A 21223-nucleotide genomic window follows, 5' to 3' on the forward strand; every position below is an offset into this window, starting at 1 on the left:
AGCCTACCTGAGTATTGTTGCTGACCATGTCCATCCCTTTATGAGCACAGTGTACCCATCTTCTGATGGCTACTTCCAGCAGGATAACGCTCCATGTCATAAAGCTGGAATCACCTCAGACTGCTTTCTTCAACATGACAATGAGTTCCCTGTACTCAAATGTCCTCCACAGTCCCCAGATCTCAATCCAATAGAGCACCTTTGGGATGTGGTGGAACAGGAGATTCTCATCATGGATGTTCAGCCGACAAATCTGCAGCAACTGTGTGATGCTATCATGTCAATATGGACCAAACTCTCTGAGGAAGGTTTCCAGGACCTTGTTGAATCTATGCCACCAAGGATTAAGGCAGTTCTGAAGGCAAAAGGGGGTCCAACCTGGTACTAGCAAGGTGGCCGGTGAGTGTATGTTTAAATAAAGCTATATAACTAGGTATGCTAAATGCCTCTTTTTTTAGACCAGTACCACCGTGAGTACTCCCTCTTGAGTACTTGTCGATGCCACTTGTACTTTTAATACACGAAATTTCAATAAACAGTGACGGTTCATTTTGAACAAAGATAGTACAGTCACTCTGCTGTTAAGTCCAAACTAAAACTCAAACAGCTCTCTTTGAGTTTATGATTTGTTTTTGATAAATTAACAAAAGTGCAAAATAAAAATAACAACTGTCAGAGTTTTGATTTATTGGTCACTGACAGGAGAGATGATCAGAGGAGCACAGTTTTCACCTCCTTTATTTAAAGAAGGGTTGAAGTAAGGGTGGAGTTTGTCTGTGAAGGAGCAGCCAGTGAAGGAGTAGATAAGATCTGCAGAGTCTACGTCATAAAAGGAGACCAGACCCTCCTCATAATCCACAAACACCCCCACCTTCTCAGGCTGAGACCTCAGAGACAGACGGATTGAAAGGTCACCAACAGCTTCATAGTTTCCATTTCTCAACCAAATACACCAGAAACCAAACCTAGGACCCAGTGAGATCTTTCCCTTCCTGTTGATGGACTCTCTGGCTACCCCTAAATCCCATTCAGTTTTTCCTTTAACCTGAACCTCATAGTAAAATCTGCCTGAAGACAAACTTTGCTTTCCTAGAACAGAGACACAAGAAGAAAACCTCTCTGGATTGTCTGGGAGATTCTTTTTTCCCTCGCCAAGACAAACTTGTTTCCCATCATCAGACAGGATGAGCCAGGGATTTGCTGTATCAGAATCCAGAGTAACGTCGGCTGCGTACTGCTGAACTCTCCTCAGCTCGGCTTGAAGCAGCTTCTTCATCTCCTCTCTGAGCGTCTCCTCCAGCTGAGCAGCAGCTCTCCTCGCAGCCCCCTCATATGATGGTGGATGGACAGTAACCCCTGTCCAGTCTTTGGTTGGTGGAGGCTGCTGGATGTTCAGGGACTGGACTCTGTGGAGAAGATTGAGGTGGTCTTCAGAGTGTGAGAGCTGCTCCAGCTCAGAGCTTCTCTTCATCAGCTCAGAGATTTCCTCTTCCAGCTGCTTGATGAAGTCTTGGGCCTGTTCCTCTGAACTTTTCTGCTTCTCTTGGATGGTGTGGATGAGCTGGGCCAGGCCTCTCTCCACAGACTCCTTCAGAGCGCTGAAGACTCCAACACCTTCTGCCATCTCTCTGTCTGCGTTTGTCTGACTGAGCTGGACTGAGGCTTTGATCTGCTGGATCTTCACTCGTCTTTTCTGGATCATCTGCTGGATCTCAGCCTCTGTCTCCTCCAGCTCGGCCTTCTTTTCTTCAGATGCTTCTGTCAGAGGAACAAACTCGTGTGTCTTGTGGTCTAAGACGGAGCAGAGCAGGCAGACACAGGTCTGATCGCTCTTACAGAACAGCTCCAGAGGTTTATGGTGCTTGGGACACATCCTGTCCTCCAGGTTGTCCACAGGCTCCATCAGCTGATGTCTTCTCAGACGTGGAGCTGTCAGGTGAGGCTCCAGGTGAGTCTCACAGTAGGAGACCAGACAGTCTAAGCAGGACTTCAGGGCCTTCAGTCTGGTTCCAGTGCAGGCGTCACAAAAGACTTCTCCTGGTTTGGACTCTTGTTCCTGAGAGCTGCTGCTGCTGGCTTCCTGCTGAGCTTTGTCTCTGAGCTGAGACACCATCTCAGAGAGCAAAGTGTTGACCCTCAGATCTGGTCTTGAGGTAAAAACCTCTTTACACATGGGACACTGGCTCCTGTCACTGGTGTCCCAGTGCTCAGTGATGCAGGCTTTGCAGAAGTTGTGTCCACACAGTATGGTGACAGGATGAGTGAACACATCCAGACAGATGGAGCAGAGGAACTGGTCCTCAGCACGTTGGGAGTTAGCAGCAGACATATCTGTACACACACAAGACACAGACTGAAACAGGAAGTCAACAGTCAAGTTTTTGTCACAGATGATGATGATAATGATGATGATGATTATTATTATTATCATTATTATTATAAAACTATTATTATAAAATAATGATTCAGAAGGACTGAGTCAGAACCCAGCAACAAAATCTTACACAGGACAGAACATACAAGTCTATCAGTGATTGGACATGACCTCACTGGGAGGGCTCTTCATTGCCAAGACACACACACACACACACACACACACACACACACACATACACACACACACACATATAAGCAGGCATGCACACACACTGACCTGTAAAGCATCAGTATATGATGAAGTGCAAAACTGAAAAAACTGACTGTCAAGACATTTTGTCCCATGTCAAGGAGACCTGACAATTTAATATTTACCATGTACCATCCTTAGAACCCAACAACAAGAAACCTTACAACATATAAACCTAAAACAAAGAGACCCAGCAATCCAGGACACAACAAAACAGAGCCCAAAATCATAGAACCCAACAACAAAAATGACCCAACAAAACAAAGACAACAGGAACCACAAAAAAAGGAACTGCAAAACATAGAAAAAGGGTGGAACCGCAAAACACAGGATCCCTTAAAATGTGGTAACCGCAAAACACAGGAACCACAAAAATGTAGGAACTGCAAAACACAGTTAACAAAAAAAATGGGAGAACCCCAAAACATAGTAACCACAAAAAAATGTGGGAACCACAAAACACAGGAACCCTTAAATCATTGCAACCATAAATAACAGGAACCACAAAAATGCAGAAACCGCAAAACACAGTTATCCAACAATGAAAATTTTGTCCAAAATGTTTAACTTTGTTGTGAAAATATAAGAATATTTTAAAGTTTGCCTTGTTGAACTTACTTTAAAATAAAGTGTTCTTATTTTCAAGGTGACCCTGACAAAACTTTGGTTTCAATATCACAAAAGAAAGGAAATTCCATCTGCTCTCTTCAAAATAAAAGCCTTGCAGTGGTTTTCTGTTTAGTAAACTTTTATTTTGAAACAACCAGAGGAAAAAGAATCCAATATGTCTGCAGACAGTTGTCAGACAGAGTGAAAGCAGGAAACTGAACGAGCTGAGGTCACAAACAAAGAAATAAAGAGTTCCCCTTCCAGAGTCCAGTTCAGTCCTGGTTATTAGTTAAACTGGTCAGTGGTTAGTTAAACTGGTCAGTGGTTGGTTGTTAAACTGGTCAGTGGTTAGCTGGTGGTTAGCATCAGGTGGTGAAGCTGTCAGCAGGTTGTAGAGCTGTGGTTCAGTGTGGATCTGATCAGGAGGACTCACCGCTGTTTGGCAGAGGAAATCAGAGAAATGGGACCAGCTCAGTTTGGATCTTCTTCAGAGGAAATCAGAGAAATGGGACCAGCTCAGTTTGGATCGTCTTCAGAGGAAATCAGAGAAATGGGACCAGCTCAGTTTGGATCTTCTTCAGAGGAAATCAGAGAAATGGGACCAGCTCAGTTTGGATCTTCTTCAGAGGAAATCAGAGAAATGGGACCAGCTCAGTTTGGATCTTCTTCAGAGGAAATCAGAGAAATGGGACCAGCTCAGTTTGGATCGTCTTCAGAGGAAATCAGAGAAATGGGACCAGCTCAGTTTGGATCTTCGTCAGAGGAAATCAGAGAAATGTCTGCTCTGCTGTGTGCCTGCTGCTGCTGCTGCTGCTGCTGCTGCTGACTGTCAGACCTTTAGTTTTGTTTCTTCAGAGTGACGTTGGAGCTCCTCTCCCGCCTCACATGTTGCCCCGCCTCTGACTGACTGAACTATTGTGAAACATGTTTTTCCTCTCTGCTCTGATCTGATCTGATCTGATCTGATCTGATCTGCTCTGTGAAGAGTCTCCTCAACACCTCCAAACCAGCTCCTTCACAGGGTTGTGTTCTTCCTGGGGCCATCTAGTGGTGACTGTGTGTCATAACAGTGGTCAGAAGTCTACATTACGGCCTTTGGGAGTCCTATAGGAGTCCAGAGATGTTTAAGGCTTTAATATATTTCACTTATTTGTCTTTGGGAACCACAGAATCACTGGACCACTTCTTCAGAAATCGTTTCAAACCCTGAGTGGAGTCAGAGGTTTTTCTTACAGACTTAAAACTGAAATGGTAGAAAAAATACCCTCTGGCGAGGCCGGCTTTACCCAGGGGCAAGAGGGGGCATAGCCCCTTAAATAGGTGCCTTACCCCCTCAAATCCAAATTTTATAAGTTGAGAAAGCACATTTTAATTTACAAACAAAATTAACAGACATTATAAGCTGACAAAATTATCCTTAGCAGTGGGAAAATCTGCAGAAAAAAAAACACACGATACTTCCTTCTCGTCTGTGTCCCTCCGCTGAGTGTGTATTCATTCAGCACAGACACATACACAAACACATACGCACACACCTCTCAGCCCTCGCTAAGCACCCAATCACACCGCAGTATGCAAATGAACCAAGAGAAGCCTCAGCCTGAGAGTGTGGTGTCGGGTTTCAGCACGGTTATGGAGTGACAGTGTTACAAGCAGAGATAAGCGCTCACGTCCATTGCATGTGACAAACTGAAGACAAGTGACCTGTGTCTGACAGACCCCTACGTAAAGATTGTTTTATACAGCCTATGGTAAAGACTCGTCCCAGACTGTAGTTGTGTACAGTTTTTTTTTTAAATTATTATTCACATAATCACAGCGTTTTTCATGCGTTTTTTTTTTTTTTTACAAACCAAACTTACTTAGCTGTTGAGTTGCTAAAAAAAAATAAAAACTAAAAATAAAATAGAAATAAATAAATGAATAAATAAATAAAATAAAAATTACAAAATGAAAATAAAAAAAATATCCTGCTGTATATCCGATGTGATTTAATAATTAGTTTAAGAAGATTTTTTTAGGACTAGCTTTCAGTTTTGTAAATATTGACTATGGTGTGTGAAGTCCTGCTTTATTTAAACATTTATTTAAGAATTAGGCCATCCAGTTAAGATAAATGTTAAGTTGTTGGTTGAAAACTGGATGAAGGATGTTTTATTTTATTGCATTCATTGATTTTATGTTTATTTTTCAGTTTTCTCCCCTGAGGGATTGCCACCTTAATGTGGTCAGGGGGGATTGGGTGTCTCAGTGACCTTAAGAGCTATACCAGCTGGAGCTTAGTCTTCAGGTGGGACACCCTGGCTGGACAGGTCTGAAGGTAGAGGCCTGACAAAGTGCAATCCACTTCTCCAGGCTGGGGTTAAACACAAAGACCCCTTCAATTAGAAAAAAAAGGAAAAAAAGTGCTGTAACATGATGTGTACACATCATGCCCCCCTCACAATTCTGACTGCCCCCTCATATATGCCTGTCTAGAACCATCCCTGCCCTCTGGGGCCCCTGATCTGATGAAGGTAGTGTGTCCCTGCGCTGAAACAAACTCTGTCCATACCAGCACTTCTTAGCAAGATTTAAACCTCAGTGACACAGACAAAACAACAGGTTACACATTTAGATTCAACTTAGTAATATGGTAGAAAGAAAAAATAAAATCAGGTGAATGTTTCAGGTGGCTTTCATCATATAGAAAATAAAAAGACTGCTCACACTGCAGGACTCCCATAATCTTTTTATTTAATTTCACCAGGTTAGTAAGGCTTTGAGCACACCTGCTCTTCATCAGATTTAAGTATCCTCATACTGAATCATCTCAGATACACACAAACACAGTCTCATGATCAGACGGGTCAAAGGAAAAATGATTATCAAATGAAAAATAAAAAAACAAAACCTAAAAATGTCCTGGAAGAGGAACTAAACCCCTGCACCACTTCTGTTTTTAACTAAAAACATGTTTATTAGAGGATGTATTTGATCTGTTGATGGATTCGGGTTCTGAGACTGTGTTAGACAGAAAGACAGATAACAACATGAGCTCAATACAGACAATAAAGGTGGAAGTGTGTGAATTATTTACAGGAACTCCCAAATAATGCTTACTACTGATCTGAATATGTAGGTCTTAATTTAGCATGCATACATGTTGATTATATGGGTATGAATAAATCTTTCAAGTTAAAGAAGTTGGAGTAGAACTGGTCTTAAAGTAACAGGATGCTGGTGAGACTGATTGTAACCCTTAAACACGCACCCCATAAAATACACTTGCAAAAAATATTTAGTAATAAGATTATGTTGCTGGGTTGGGTTTTACTTGTCAGATTAACCAATCAGGAAGCAGATAGTCAACCAGCTAATTGAGCTGCCAGTTGTTTGACGGTAATTTTTGTTGTTTTGCAAGTCAGTGTTTGCGCAACTTAACAGATTGAACAGTATGAATATTGAAGCAGTTTGGTTGATATTTGCCTTCCAGTTCTGCAGCGGTGTCTTCTGATAGCTCTGTCCCAAAGAGCTTAGATATCTACACAAATAATCAGGATCCATGTGAGTAATGTGCTCTCAAACAGGCAAACATTTCAGTGTAATGATGTCTGAGTAGTTTTCAAATTCAGTAACCAGCAATGGTTCAAAAATGGGAACAAAAGGAGAAATTAGCATCCTGAGCTAGGCTACACACTGACTGCTTAAACTGGGAGCTCAACCCAATGGTTGGCCGTGTTTTCTGAGGACTCAAAAATAAACATGCAGTTTTTCTTGAGTAAATCAAGTAGCTGGTGGAGTCTGGCAAGTCCACGGCAAAAGTGTCTACAGCAGCATTCTGGTGTTGAGATTACTCAACTTGTGTTAAAAATGCACTGAGCAACTCCCTCTACAGGTTGAAACTTGTTACTGCAGTTGAATTTTACTCTTGGCTGATCTGGTGTTTGGGAAAAAACTTGGCTCACACTTTCATCACCAAACTAGACCAAAACACGCCTCACCCAGCGCGGTACCCTGTGAGAAGTGGACTATAAGAATTACACTGACTGACGGTTTTTAGTGATTAAGTAGTTGGATTGTTCTGATAACAGTGGTTGTTTCAGTGTTGATTTTTAAGTTGCAAGTTTACAGTGTGTCTGATTAGAGTTAGCAATCAATCAGTCTTCGTTACAAGTTTATAGCACTAGTTCAGATTTTTTTTCATCTCTAAGATGATCAAAGGAGCAGAGTTTCTACCTCCATCATTTTTTTCAGGCATGAAGTAAGGGCGGAGTTTGTCCTTGAAGGAGCAGCCAGTGAAGGTGTAGATAAGATCTGCAGAGTCTACGTCAAAAAAGGAGACCAGACCCCCGTCATGATCCACAAACACCCCCACCTTCTCAGGCTGAGGCCTCAGAGACAGAGGGACTACAGGATTATCATGAGCTTCATACACATTTCCATCCCTCAACCTTAGACACCAGAAACCCTCCTCTGTTTTTGGTGTGATCAATCCCTGCCTGTCGACAGACTCTCTGGCCACTCCTAAATCCCATCTAGTTTTTCCTTTAACCTGGACCTCGTAATAAAATCTGCCTGAAGTAAAACTCGGATTTCCTAAAACAGAGACGTAACTTGAAAACCTCTCTGGATTGTCTGGAAAATTCTTCACGTCACTGTCATGAACTTGTTTGCCATCTTCAGACAGAACAAGATTGGGATGTGCTGTATCAGGATCCAGAGTAACATCGACTGCGTACTGCTGAACTCTCCTCAGCTCGGCTTGAAGCAGCTTCTTGGTCTCCTCTCTGAGCGTCTTGACTAGCTGAGCAGCGGCTCTCCCCACAGCCCCCTCATATGATGGTGGACGGACACGAACCTCCAGGGGCTGGACTCTGTGAAGAAGTTTGAGGTGGCTTTTAGGGCGTGAGAGCTGCTCCAGCTTAGAGATTTCCTCTTCCAGCTGCTTGATGAAGTCTTGGGCCTGTTTCTCTGAATTTTTCTGCTTCTCTTGGGTGGTGTGGATGTGCTGGGCCAGTCTCTCCACAGACTCCTTCAGAGTGCTGAAGACTCCACCTTCTGCCATCTCAATGTTCACCTTCTCAATGTTCTCTCGTCTTTTCTGGATCATCAGCTGGATATCAGTGTCTGTCACCTCCAGCTCGGACTCCCAGTCAACTTGTTGGTTTGCAGCAGCCATATCTGCACACAGCGAAGACAAAGAGATTATTTGAAGGTCCTGGTTTGGGTCAGTTTTACACCCCATCAGACCTGCTAATACTCTTGATTTCATCTGGAATCTCAGTGTTTACCCTTTCTCTCGCTGTTTCCTGATCCACAATGTTTCATGATTATCCCCCATGTTTTAGTATGGTCCTGTGATCTCTGATGGTTTTTATGTTGAATTAAATACGTGTGCCATCCCAATGAGCACAGAGACTGTCAAAGTGTGCTGTCATCCCCATTTTTGGACGTCTAACTTTGGTCTCCTGAAGGTGTAGACTGTTCCTCTACATGATGTCTTTTTCTGACATCTGCCCCCAAACAAAACAAAACAAAACAAAAAAAAAAAAAGAAAAATCTTTGTCCACACTGGGACTTGAACCAGTGACCTTCCAGTTCCACAGCCGGGTCCCTATGAGCTGAGCTACTGTCGTTGCCTCCATTTCAGAAAGTTCACTAAAATGGAAAAAAAAAGGGACCCAGGTTTTAGAGCGGAGACTGCGGGTACAGAAATTAGGTTTCTGCAGGCGTGGGATATACATTATACAGTAGCTCTGTATAACCCAAAGGGAGTTTTTGCTGTGGGGGGAAGGGCTTCAAGAACCAACAGATGCTGATGATCCTGCTTGTCTGCTTGCTTGGTCATAATTAGTGTTATGTTTACCGCGTTCCATAACCAATCAAACCAGCTTTGTTTTCATACCAATGGGTGTGTCAGGTGCCAAATAAACACCTGACTTAATGAGATAAATAGGTACATTGTTTTGCCCACTTACTGCTAATTGAGATGCCGCCCTTGGAAACTATGTAACCTGACATTTCATTTCAACCAGGACGTGAGCAACGACCAGCAATCTGTCAGCAGTGGAAAGTTACACTCCCAACTCGTTGACAGATCCTCCACAGAAGGTGGAGGGCGCTATTGTTCCTGCTGCATTTCTATCTTGTTATTATTCCGCACTCCAGTAAATCACTTATTAGAGACCCTAAATATGCTTAAAAAAATCACCAAAATTTGCAAACACATTAGAGGCGCCCAAAATGTATGTTTGATACCAAACATGACCCCCAACATCCCATAATAAGCTCTGTAGACCAACCGAGGCACACTAAAACAGTCCTAGCAGCCAGCAGGAATGTCTTAGAGAGATGAAATCAACACCAATACCTTTGTCTCATTGAGACACAAAAATCATACGCTGATACCCCTGACTTATCTCCAACAGGAAGCCAGCTATTTGCCTTTCAAAATAGGATTTCCTCACATTTTTACCCTTTCTGCAAAAATTACTATCTGCTCCAAAACCACAAGTAGTTACGGCTAGAAATTGGCTCACATAACAGACTAGACCCTGCTCTATAAAAGTTGTTCAGGAAGTTGTTATTTCGAGCCAAGTTTTCGAATGGCGAGTCCTTAAAGTTGCCAACCATTAACAGCTCCCCCATGTTAACAGATGGGGAGAACACTTTTCAGCTCCACACACACATACCCCTGATGCTGCATTTTTGCCTCTAGACAAAAAAGTAAAACTCTTACAGCTTTAAAAGTGCCAAATATGGATTCCTGACAAAATTTCTTGCAAAAAGGTCATATTTTCACACAGATTAAGTCAACATTCTGGCCTATATGACAAGTAGTTTCTGAACAAATCTATTTTCCCATAAACTCTAACTCCTCACTCTACTTGATGTCTGTGTCAGGCTGATTAGGAGTTCCATGCAGCTGGTGATGTCATTCAGCATAGCAGAGGATACGTTACCATGGTATCAACTGACTCCCCAACATCCCATAATATTCTCTCAGAGCCACCAAGGCACACTGAAACGGCCGTAGCGGCCAGTGGGAATGTCCTAGAGAGATGAAACCAACGCCAAAATGTTTGTCTCATTGAGAGGCATGGTATGACAGACCCACAAGAGACCAGAGAACCCGGACCCGTCTAACGCTGCTTGCAGCTTTTATTCATTTTCTTCCTTCAGATTAAAGCTTTTTACATCAGACAGCTTTAAAGGGAACAGAGGCAGAGCTGTTTGGCTGTTGTAGATCACTGGTTCACAGCAGCAGTCCCTTGGCTGCTCCATGTCCAGAGACCGAAGGAGGCGTCACAGCATAGGCGTCGCCTGGCCTGGGCATCCGGGGCTTCAGCCCCAAATGTTTTCTCCTCAGCCCCGGATAATTCACTGGCTCAGTCAGTCTCCTCCACCTGCACTCTCTCCTGTTCAGAGGAGAGAGCGCTGTGGCGTACACGCGCACGTGAAGCGTCTGTCTACATGAAGCGCGGTCTCATTAGAGTCAGCAAAATGAGACACAGAGAGCACTGCTACAAATTTTAGGGACTTTAGACTTCAAGTCGTTTTGGCCTGACACAGCCCTCTAACACCCCGCTTTGTTTATAATGATTGTCAAAAGATGCGCTCGCAGTGATCACAAGTCATGGATCGCACGCGCTGTCCGTGTTCTTGTGCTCGTGCATGAAGTAAACCGTGCCGACGCCCACCTCTCTGAAGCGTCCCACAGCAGAGAAGTGAATCCTGCTCAAGCACGGCGTGGTTGCAGTCTCACTGGCCATTCCAAACGTGCCTTAGGGCTGAAGCCTGCTTAAAACTCTTTAAAAAAAAGCACTCTGAGCGTTTTTTGCTTCTGTCATATTTTTACTCACTGTAGTCTCAATTTTCTCTGGAAAGTGAAGTGCAGTACCTCTATTGATTCAGGACAACCGTGGCTATAGGCTGATGTAACTCAATTATGTCTTTATGCAGTGTAACAAAATTTAAAAGCCGTAATTCACTCGAAAATAGAGAAACGAAAATTGAATTTTTCTGATTTTCTGACTTAAAATTTTTTTTTTAAATAAGGTGCAAGTATATACAACATGCTTTTAGGTACCCTGATGCATAAGGAACTCAGGAAAAAAAGTGTTGTGGTTTTATCATAACAGAATCTACACATTCTGGTACCTCAGATTAGTTGATTTGAATTTGAGGCCAGTTTTTGCTTCTGTCACATTTTTGCTCAATGTGGACTCATTTTTTTACTGCAACATGAAGCTCTACACTTCTATGAGGCCAGGAGAACCAGGGCTAAAGACAGATGTTGCTCAATGTAACAATGTACATTAGAACATGTTGAGCATATAAGGGCTAACCACAGGATGAATCAACTTTTTAACCAGTGCAAGAGTTTAACTCATCAACTCATCAAGTTTAACTCCAACTAAGAGAGAGGGGTGGGTGGTTTTTGAGTTTTTGGATATGACGTCCAGGACTTGTTTTGACTTTGAAAAATATTGGAGCTCACAGGAGCAAACTTAAAGTTGGGGGATAATCAGGAGAAATAACAAGCTGGGAGACCAGCTGGAGAAAGAGTTAAAAAATGGGAGACTCCCTCCATATTCAGGAATGTTGGCAGCCTGTCAGCACTCCTGATCGGTAAAAGAAATGAGTTCATGTATGACACAGATTGATTAAGACAAAAACTAAAGACATTTTCCCTTTCATTTTAGGTTATTTTAGTAAGTTTTACATACCCACTGAAGAATTTTAGTCATTCTTTTATGTAAAGCCTCGTTTTTATTTTCCAACGAAAATGTTTTTGTTAACTATAATAATATATAATATGTTAACACAGGCATGTCTGTTGTTATTCTTCGCTTTTATTTAAGAAGCTTTTTTGTTGTCCTCTTTTAAAGTTACATAAAAGATATAACATGTTTTGTCAAGTAGTGCTTCTTGCAGTCACTTCATATTTCCAGTTAAATATTTAGGGAAGTATATAGTAAGTATAATGAATTTTAAATAAATCTTATTTAAATCTTGAATAAATATACTTATGTGTTGTGCTTTTTTGGGAGAAATATGTCTCCTGATATAGTCCGTGGGCATCATCACTCAACATTTTTTAACAGCCTGGTGTGTAAAACAAAACAAAACAAAGCAAAACAAAAGCAAATTAAAATTGCAGATCAAGTAACCTTTAACACTTTTTTTTTCAATGAGGGGGAAATATGATAGGGCTTCAGTCAAAATATTTCCCCAAAAATCTATTTTTGGCTTTAATTCCTGTGTTATCTGTATGTGCACTATCAGTATAATATAATTTAATTTTGACACATTCTTAAGTACATGTTGGCAGTACCAGGCTGTAGACAAGACGCAACAGGGCTAAAGAAAGCATAGAGATGAAACATTTGTCCCGGGTAGGATCCCCTAAAATTCCCTATAGGATCTGGGCTCAGCCCCCAATGTTCTCAGATCCAGGAGTGGGACCAGCAATCACTGTGACGCAGGGGCGTTTCTTGGGTCTGTTTCCCCGCTCTCTGCTCCCCATGCTACCAGCTCTTTCAGTCAAGCCAAAAAGGCCCAGAAAGTATCAAACTACAAATCACAGAGACTATTTTACAAGTCACAAGAGTCCAGAGAGATGGCCCACACTGTCCAGTTCTGCTGATGCCATTTCCCAGTCTCAGTAACACAAGCATGACAAACCATCAAACATAGAGGTGTTGGGTGTTAATCCTGTTTGTAGCTGATCAGCTGTACTCACCTGTGTTGGCAGAGACTCTGGTGTCTTGTTGAGGTCAGGTCAGTTTGATTTTTTTTCAAAACACACAAAGACTTGTCTGGACTTGTGCTTGACTCAGCTGCAACAAACCGTGTCTTTTATATTTGTGATATGACAAAGCAGCTCTCCTCCCTTGTGTTGCTCCTCCTCCTCCTCCTTTGTTGGCGAATAAGTTTTTCCCTTAGATTGAAATGACTCTTGTGAGTCACTGCTACTTCAATGAGTTGCTTCTCATTTCTTCAATCACTATGTGGAAAGACACATGCCGTGGTCGTGGAGAAGATGTTAGTCTGTTTGAGAAGGGTCATATCATTGGCGTGCATCAAGCAGAGAAAACATCTAAGGAGGTTGCAGAAACTACTGAAACTGGGTTAAGAACTGTCCAACGTGTTATTAAAACTGGAAGGATCGTGGGGACCATCGTCTTCCAGGAAGAAATGTGGCCAGAGAAAAATCATGTGGTGTCATGTGGTCTGATGAGTCCAGACTGACCCTGTTCCAGAGGGATGGGCCATCAGGGTAAGAAGAGAGGGAGGTGAAGTGATCACCCATCATGCCTAGTTCCTACTGTATAAGCCTGTGGGGGCAGTCTATGATCTGGGGTTGCTGCAGTTGGTCAGGTCTAGGTTCAGCAACAGTCTGTGCTCAAAGAATGAGGTCAGCTGACTACCTGAATATGCTGAAGGACCAGGTTATTCCATCAGTGGGTTTTTTCTGCCCTGATGGCACGGCCATGTTCCAAGATGACACTGCCAGGATTCATCCAGCTCACATTGTGAAGTAGTGGTTCAGGGAGCATGAGACTTCGTTTTCACACATGTATGACTAGACTAGGGATGCGCTCCCATACCAATCAGTGTTATCAGTTATCGGTGTATTGGTTGCCCCTCAAGGCTCGATTGGTATCAGTGGGACGAGATCCATGGTGTTAATCCAGGCAAACAGCTCTATGCCTTTTTTTTATCAGCGGGCATTTGGTATGCATATTCATACAATAGCTCTAATAAACCCAAAGTGAGTTTTTGCTGTGAAGGGAGGGGCTTCAAGAACCAACAGATACTGATGATCCTGCTTGTCTGCTTGCTTGGTCATAATTAGTGTTGTGTTTACCGCGTTCCATAACCAATCAAACCAGCTGTGTTTTCATACCAATGGGTGTGTCAGGGACCAAATAAACAACTGCTTCATGAAACAAATAGGTACATTGTTTTGCCGACTTTCTGCTGATAGAGATGCCGCCCTTGGAAACTATGTACCCTGACATTTCATTTCAACAATGACGTGAGCAGCAATCAGCAATCTGTCAGCAGTGGAAAGTCACACTGGAGCTGCAAACATGGCCTCAAATGTTGAGCAGAACCAGAGTTTTGTTGTTGCATTAACAAACTTCTTCTAGTTCATTTTCTTCCTTCAGGTTAGAGCTTTTTACATCAGACAGCTTTAAAGGAAACAGAGACAGAGCGACTTGGCTGTTGTAGATTACTGGTTCACAGCAGCAGTCCCTGGGCTGCAGCAGCCCCAGTGATTGCTGGTCCCACTCCTGGATCTGTTCCCCCGCTCTCTGCTCCCCATGCTACCAGCTCTTTCAGTGAAACCAAAAAGGCCCAAAAAGGTCCAAAAAGTATCAAACTACAAATCACAGAGAGCGTGGCCCTGGATGGAGACTCTGATGGAGCTTCAGAAATCAATCTTTGTTGAGAAACGATCATATTTTACAGATTCAGGTTTTATCTCCAAACACGTAGTTTGTCTGAAAACAGCGGCAGAATGAAAAAGAGCGCTCTGAAAAAAAGTGATGTTTTACTTTTTCATTAAGTTTGTTCAGTAGTTGTTTTTGACGCCTGTGGGACTGTTGGTACTCTAAAGGAGGGTACGGTTATCCCCCTGCACTGAGCGGCTGGTCCATGGCGCTCAGCAGAGTGATTAGTGTTGAAAGAGGCGTCACATGACCCGGTGTTAGGGCTTAGAGCGCTGCACCGCGAGGTCCGGCAGCACAAGGTCCAACCTGACCGGTTCAGACAGCAGCTCTGAGAAACCATGGCCACCAGCTCCCAGGAGACACCAGGTGAGCCTGGAGGAGAGCCACAGGTGTCTGTGAGGCTACAGAGAGGAGTGTGGGACAAACCGGCCTCTGCTGGTCTGAGCCCTCCCTGTGTGTAAACTGTGTGTGTGTGTGTGTGTGTGTGTGTGTGTGTGTGTGTGTGTGTGTGCCTCTCTAACACTCTCCCTCTCTGTGTCTCTGCAGTCGATGCTGATGAGATTAAGCGGCTAGGGAAGAGGTTTAAGAAGCTGGACCTGGATAACTCTGGCTCCCTGAGCGTGGAGGAGTTCATGTCTCTCCCCGAGCTGCAGCAGAACCCACTGGTGCAGCGAGTCATCGACATATTCGACACCGACGGGAACGGGGAGGTGGACTTTAAAGGTAAACCAGGAAACAGACGTCTCCCTCCACCCTGAGCCATGCTGTTGTAATCAGTGCAGAGTCATGTCTGTTTATTAACGTGGAGACTTCCTCTACACACAGCCAGGGCGTGATGAAGCTAACCATGATCTTTGTCCCCCTCAGAGTTCATCGAAGGCGTCTCCCAGTTCAGCGTGAAAGGAGACAAGGAGCAGAAGCTGCGCTGTAAGTGTCCTCCAACAAAACCTCTCCACAGACCAGGAGGTTGTTTCTGCTCAGAGCAGATAGAGATCTTTGTTTGTTCCATTCAGTACAACATTAATTAACACACAAATTAATCTGAAACATTTCAAATCAGGACTGATATTCAGAGTTTTCCCTGCTCCTGTTTATAACACAAAACCTTTCAGGTGGTTTCACCATCAGCTCCGCTCCTAATGCCCGTTAAAAACCCAGACAGGATCAACAAGCTGGGAACAAACATACAATCCAACATCAGACCCAGTTTTAAGTTCACGTCATCAAACTCGCCTCCCTCTTTAACCTCTGAAGTCTTCTTGCTGAGAGCTCCAACGTTTACACCAGTTTCAGGAATACACCTTTCTTTTAAAGTTCCCATCTCCTGCTCCTTTCCTGCAGTTTAATCTGGATCATTGATGTCTTCATGAAATGGTAGTAACATGTTTTGGTCCAAAAAGCCAATAAATCAAGCACAGCAGCATTGTTTCCAGGCTCTCATAGCCCCTCTGTTCAGAACGCTCTGATTTAGTGGGCGTGGCCTTCATATGTAAATGAGCCACCGCTGATACCGCCCCGCTCTTCCACGTCACTGAGAGCGGCGCCACGAGCTCCGAGTGCACAATGTTTAGAAAACTGCGAAGCTCGTTTACTGTAACATTACAGGCTAAAACAACAGGCTAACCGCAGCTAAAGTTAGCATCCTGAAGCTAACACAGAGACAGGGGGGGCACTGAGGAAAAGCTCTTCCATCTGCTCCACAGCACACAGCATTTAAAATACTCACATTTCCAGGGTCCCAGGTTTGTTGGAGGATGGTTGGTAATGCGCCTGGATTCAGGACCAGTCTATTGGCTAGCCCTCTGTTGGACTGTCCAAAGTTGGAAAAGCAGTCGGCCGTGAAGTGACTAGCACACACATGCTCAGTTTTACTGAGTGTAGCTGGAACATTTCCTGATAAATGAACTCTAGACACTTAGTCTGTCTTCTTCTGAGATGGGAAGCTTGAGCATGGAACTATGTGGCTGTTTACAGCCAAAAACAGAGCAGTGATGGCAGACTTTCTCCTGATTGGTCAAAAAAGGGAATTGCTGATGTCAGCAAATCCCCAAAATCCAAACAGCTGGTTTTAGGTCAGGATTTTACATCCACAAGCTCTACTAAGTACAGGTTTGGTCATTAAATATCACATTTTGTGGGCTGGGAGGAAAGACAAAGACCCACACATTCTACTAAGAGACTTCCTGTAAATGAAGAAACGCTCCTGTCGCACACATTTAAAAACTTCATAAAGTCCCGTCTGTGTCTCCTCAGTCGCCTTCAGGATCTACGACATGGACAAAGATGGCTACATATCCAACGGCGAGCTCTTCCAGGTCCTGAAGATGATGGTCGGCAACAACCTGAAGGACACGCAGCTGCAGCAGATCGTGGACAAGACCATCATCAACGCAGACAAAGATGGAGACGGCAGGATATCCTTCGAGGAGTTCTGTGCGGTGAGTGGCCGAGCACCAAGCTCTACCTGCCGTGGATAAGCTGTTGGAGTCCTGATGTGTGATGTCACTTCCTGTCCCTCCTGCAGGTGGTGGGTGGATTAGACATTCACAAAAAGATGGTGGTGGACGTCTGACGGCCTCCGGCTCTCGCTGCGTTGACTGAAGCTCTGCTCCAAGACGTCGTCCAGCTTAACACTCTGTTTGTTTCCAACAGAAGTATTTTCTCTGTGAAAAACCTCCCCCCCCTCCCCCCTCACTCCTCCCCCCTCCCCCTCCCACGCTCCCCCCTCCCCCTCCCCCTCCTGAAGCCAAACTCTCACCAAGTATTACCGAACAGGAACTCTCAGTGACTCGACGTCGCACTTTAACAGCGGACGGACGGCTTTTTAACGCAGAGCGGCGGTTTCAGTTTGGTGGAGGAAAGCTGGAGTGTGTGTGTGTGTGTGTGTGTGTGTCTGAGGCGTGTGTGTGTGTGTGTGTGTGCGTGTGTTCTGTATGTTTTACTGGTTTTTCAAGGTATGTGGGTTTTTTATATTTATTTTGGTGTCATAGTTTTTGTTCTGGAGAATCAGAGGAAGAATATCTTACGGTGAACTTAGTGGACGAGTGTGTTTCGATGTTTTACTTGATTTCAGAAACAGAGCATGAAGTGCCAACACCACATTTATTGACATGCAGTTGACTTACAGGTGAAATCTGTGTCTTTAAGTTAGAGATGTAACCGTATTATTGAATGCTTTTATCTTACTGGAGTGTTGCATTATTTACACTTGAACATCGGCTTCATTTGACGTCACGTTTGGCAGAACGACGCCGGGAACCAGCGGCCAGGCGTGCACTGCATGTTCGTAACCACAGACTCTGACGCAGACCGACAGACGGGAGCTCTTTTCTGACTGCAGACGCTTTCTGTTCACTTTTGATTTGGAGAAAATGTCCTGAACCATATTTAAAAATCAGAAACTGGCATCAAAGCTGAAATATGAGGAAACGCGCTGAAGTTTATACACTTCTCTTTAAGTTTGCTCAGCAGAACAGAAACGGTTCCTTCAGACCAGAAGTGAAGCCAAAGTTAAAAACAGAATCAGACTAAATCACAGGCCTCAACTCAGCTTTCCGTCCATGTTCTCCTTAAAAATACTGAAATTATCCGTTAATTTACAAACAATGGTAAATAAAAATCCTTTTTCTAAATCCCAGAAAGAAAATTCTGACGTGAAAGTGTTGAGAGTCCCTGAATTTAATCCAGAAATTCAACCAAACCTCCTGAAAAAAAAGTTTATAAAAGTTTTCCTCGTGTTTCAGTCCGACCCGACAAATCCTGAACCAGCCTCTTCAGCCTCTTTATCGTCGTTGGATCACAGTTAAAATCTGCTTGTTATGGGTTCAAAGTGCTGCTGTCAGACAGAAAAAATAGCTTTATACAGTGAAACTGAGACTCAGTGGTGTAAGATGGAAATACAGTAAAGCTGAGACTGTGTAAATATATGGAGATACAATGAAACATAATTTGTCATTTAATCACAGAAAAATCTGTTTGATTTGAGTTCAGAGTCAGAGTCCAGTGTAACTTGCTGGATACAGTGAAACTGAGACTTAACATAAATTGATGGATTTACAGTGAAACAGCATTAGTTTGGTATTACACAACAACAGAAACATTGTTTAAATCCATAGTGTGACTTGCTTAATACAGTGAAACTGAGACTGCGCATACACAGAACTACAGTGAATCTGAGACTGTTTCAAGAGTTTGAGATAAGTTGAAAAATTGTTCATTATTAAATCACATTAAAGAAATCTTTTTATTCTTTCACTCAGACAGCTGTAGCTAGACTGTCTCCAGTGTGACTGGCTAAATACAGTGAAACTGAGACTCTTTAAATACACATATATGAACAAACAATGAAATATGTTAATCATAATTCAACCACGGTAAAAAAAAAATTGTATATATTTGGTTTTATTTCGCTGTAATCAGATTCTAGTGTGATTTGTTTGATACAGTGAAACTGAGACTCGTTGACGGATGCAGAAACAGTCAGATATCAATCGATTGATTGATTACAGAACTGTAAACAAAAATTAAGCAGATTTTTTTCAAGATTTAATGACAAATTGATTCTAATGTGACTTTCTGGATACAGTGAAACTGAGACTCTGCATCAAATCATGCAAGTACAGCGAAACTAAAACGGTTAACCACAACTTCCCCGTGTAAAAATCTGTAGATGTTGGCTTCATAGAGCTGTAGCAAGACAAATTCAGCTGAGTGTGATATATCTGGTTAGATACAGGGAAACTGAGACTCAGCAAAGACAGATTGAAATACAGTGAAGCTGAGACTGCTGATTGATGGAGATAAATATCAAACAGTGCACTCTGTGTGACCTGAGTTACAGATTGAAGGAATTTGAGAGTTAATCCCAGATTCTAGTTGGACTCTGTTTATACAGTGAAACTGAGACCCTCCCCAGACAGATTGATAGAAATACAGTGAAACCAAATCACGGTATCAGAGTCAAACCTTTCAATATGGCTGCCAGCTGGATCAGGACTTGTTGGATACAGTGAAACTGAGACTCAGAGGAAACAGAGGGACAGGAGCTCCACGTGTCATCAGTGTGATCTGAGCTAACAGGTCTTCAGACCGGACTCTGGTCAGCCTCAGGGACCTGAGACTGGACAAACCAGTCTTCACTCTTTGGTCTGAACGCCCTGATCGTTGAACAACGAGCAGAAACCGTCTTCAGCTCAGAAAAAGCTCATTTCTATCCCTTTCTTTCCGACAAGCTGCGCGTGTTTCTACTCCTGCACGATTCGGTAAAAAGTTCGGGAACGAGCGTCTTCATCAGAGGAGCGGCAGAGTAAGAACACTCGACTCTCTGTGGCGATCTGTGTGCTCGCTCCTCTGGCTTTTTTTTGACTTTCACATCTTTGAACTCGGCCTTTCTTCGCCGCTGCGACAAGCGTGAAACGACACAACACCGTCTGCGGGGCTGAACGCCGAGCTTTCCGACGCGCTGCAGAGACTTTTCTACCTGAAACGGACGACTTGTGATGTGTTTGCATGACGTGTGATCTCTTCTTTTCTTCTGCCTGTCGCTGTTTGCATGTAGATCAGCTTTTCTTAAAGCTCTTTTTTCAAAGCTCGAGTTTACCAGGCTGCTCTCAGCGTTTAACGAGACGAGCGAAATGTCTTGCAGATGCAACGAATCTATCCTGTGCATGCAAGAGTCTGTGATAGTATTACTGGTGAGCACTTGCACTGACGAGATCATTTTCTGTGAGGTAGACATTTTGATACTCTAAGATATGCATGTTTAATAGTTAGAGATCATGAGCTAGCTGCTTTAATATCCCTGAAAGGAGTTGTTTCTTTAGCTGTAATAGTTTCATATTTTAACCACGTGACATGGTGTCCGGCTTGTGTTATTATCAGATATAATCTTCTATAAAACCTGTGTCATGGTGAGGATCAGTAATCTCTCCTTGTTTCTTTGGTTTCTTTCTTTTTTTGCATTTCAGAAGTTTTGGCTCATTTCATGAAATCCGGTGAGACCGTGTTGTTTACATGTGAATAAACTGATAAATAATAAAACAGGAACATTTCAAGCACGTGGATGTTGCCAATAGAAACTTTGATCATGAATTATTACTCCTCTGAAACACCGACTCTCTGCCACACGCTCTGTTTTTCTTCTGCTTTCTGTCCGAGCTTCCTGCTTGCGTTGATTTCAGGGCCGAGCTGAAAATGTCTTCTGTTGGTTTAAAGGGACGTTTGTTTGTTTGTTTGTTTTTGTTTTTTCTTTCGTTGGACTCAGTCTTAGATTTTTACTCCTGTTTTCATCTCTGCGGCATCACTGAAACTTCATACACAGAAAATGAGAAATAAACTGAAAGTTGTTACAGACGCAGTCATCTTTTCCTCTCCTTACTTTTACACCTTTCACATTCACCAAAGCTTTTCTCTTAAAGCCACAGTACGCAATTTTTAACAACGAAGAATTACATCAAAGGGAGTTATGAAACTGAATTTTTTGTTTTGTTTTTTTGACTATAAGTTTCTAGCAACTGAAGTAAAAAAGTTTTTAAAAAGAGAAAAT

At 43.0% G+C, this 21223-nt stretch overlaps 3 protein-coding genes across 3 annotated transcripts in view; 1 reads left to right on the top strand and 2 right to left on the bottom strand.

Moving 5' to 3' along the window:
* Window positions 1–21030, top strand: part of ppp3r1b (protein phosphatase 3 (formerly 2B), regulatory s1ubunit B, alpha isoform, b) — a 36187-nt gene extending 15157 nt beyond the window's left edge. Inside the window, exons 3-6 of the mRNA XM_074696474.1 lie at window positions 15226–15402; window positions 15547–15606; window positions 16933–17117; window positions 17204–21030. Coding sequence (XP_074552575.1) covers window positions 15226–15402; window positions 15547–15606; window positions 16933–17117; window positions 17204–17251 — 470 coding nt within the window. The 3' untranslated portion in view covers window positions 17252–21030. The remainder of the gene's footprint in view (window positions 1–15225; window positions 15403–15546; window positions 15607–16932; window positions 17118–17203) is intronic.
* Window positions 156–2335, bottom strand: LOC141809410 (E3 ubiquitin-protein ligase TRIM21-like). Its single transcript, XM_074696411.1, has one exon. The coding sequence runs from the start codon at window positions 2327–2329 to the stop codon at window positions 686–688; it is 1644 nt and encodes a 547-aa protein (XP_074552512.1). The 5' UTR covers window positions 2330–2335; the 3' UTR covers window positions 156–685.
* On the bottom strand, window positions 7401–8396 carry LOC141805543 (E3 ubiquitin-protein ligase TRIM39-like). Its single transcript, XM_074690652.1, has one exon. It carries the CDS (start codon window positions 8394–8396, stop codon window positions 7401–7403), a length of 996 nt encoding a protein of 331 aa, XP_074546753.1.
* Window positions 21031–21223: the final 193 nt, after the last annotated feature.

Source organism: Halichoeres trimaculatus, unplaced genomic scaffold, assembly GCF_033239565.1.
Source record: "Halichoeres trimaculatus isolate MK-OKI-2021-1 unplaced genomic scaffold, fHalTri1.1 fHalTri1_scaffold_2, whole genome shotgun sequence".
NCBI classification, from domain to species: Eukaryota; Metazoa; Chordata; class Actinopteri; order Labriformes; family Labridae; genus Halichoeres; species Halichoeres trimaculatus.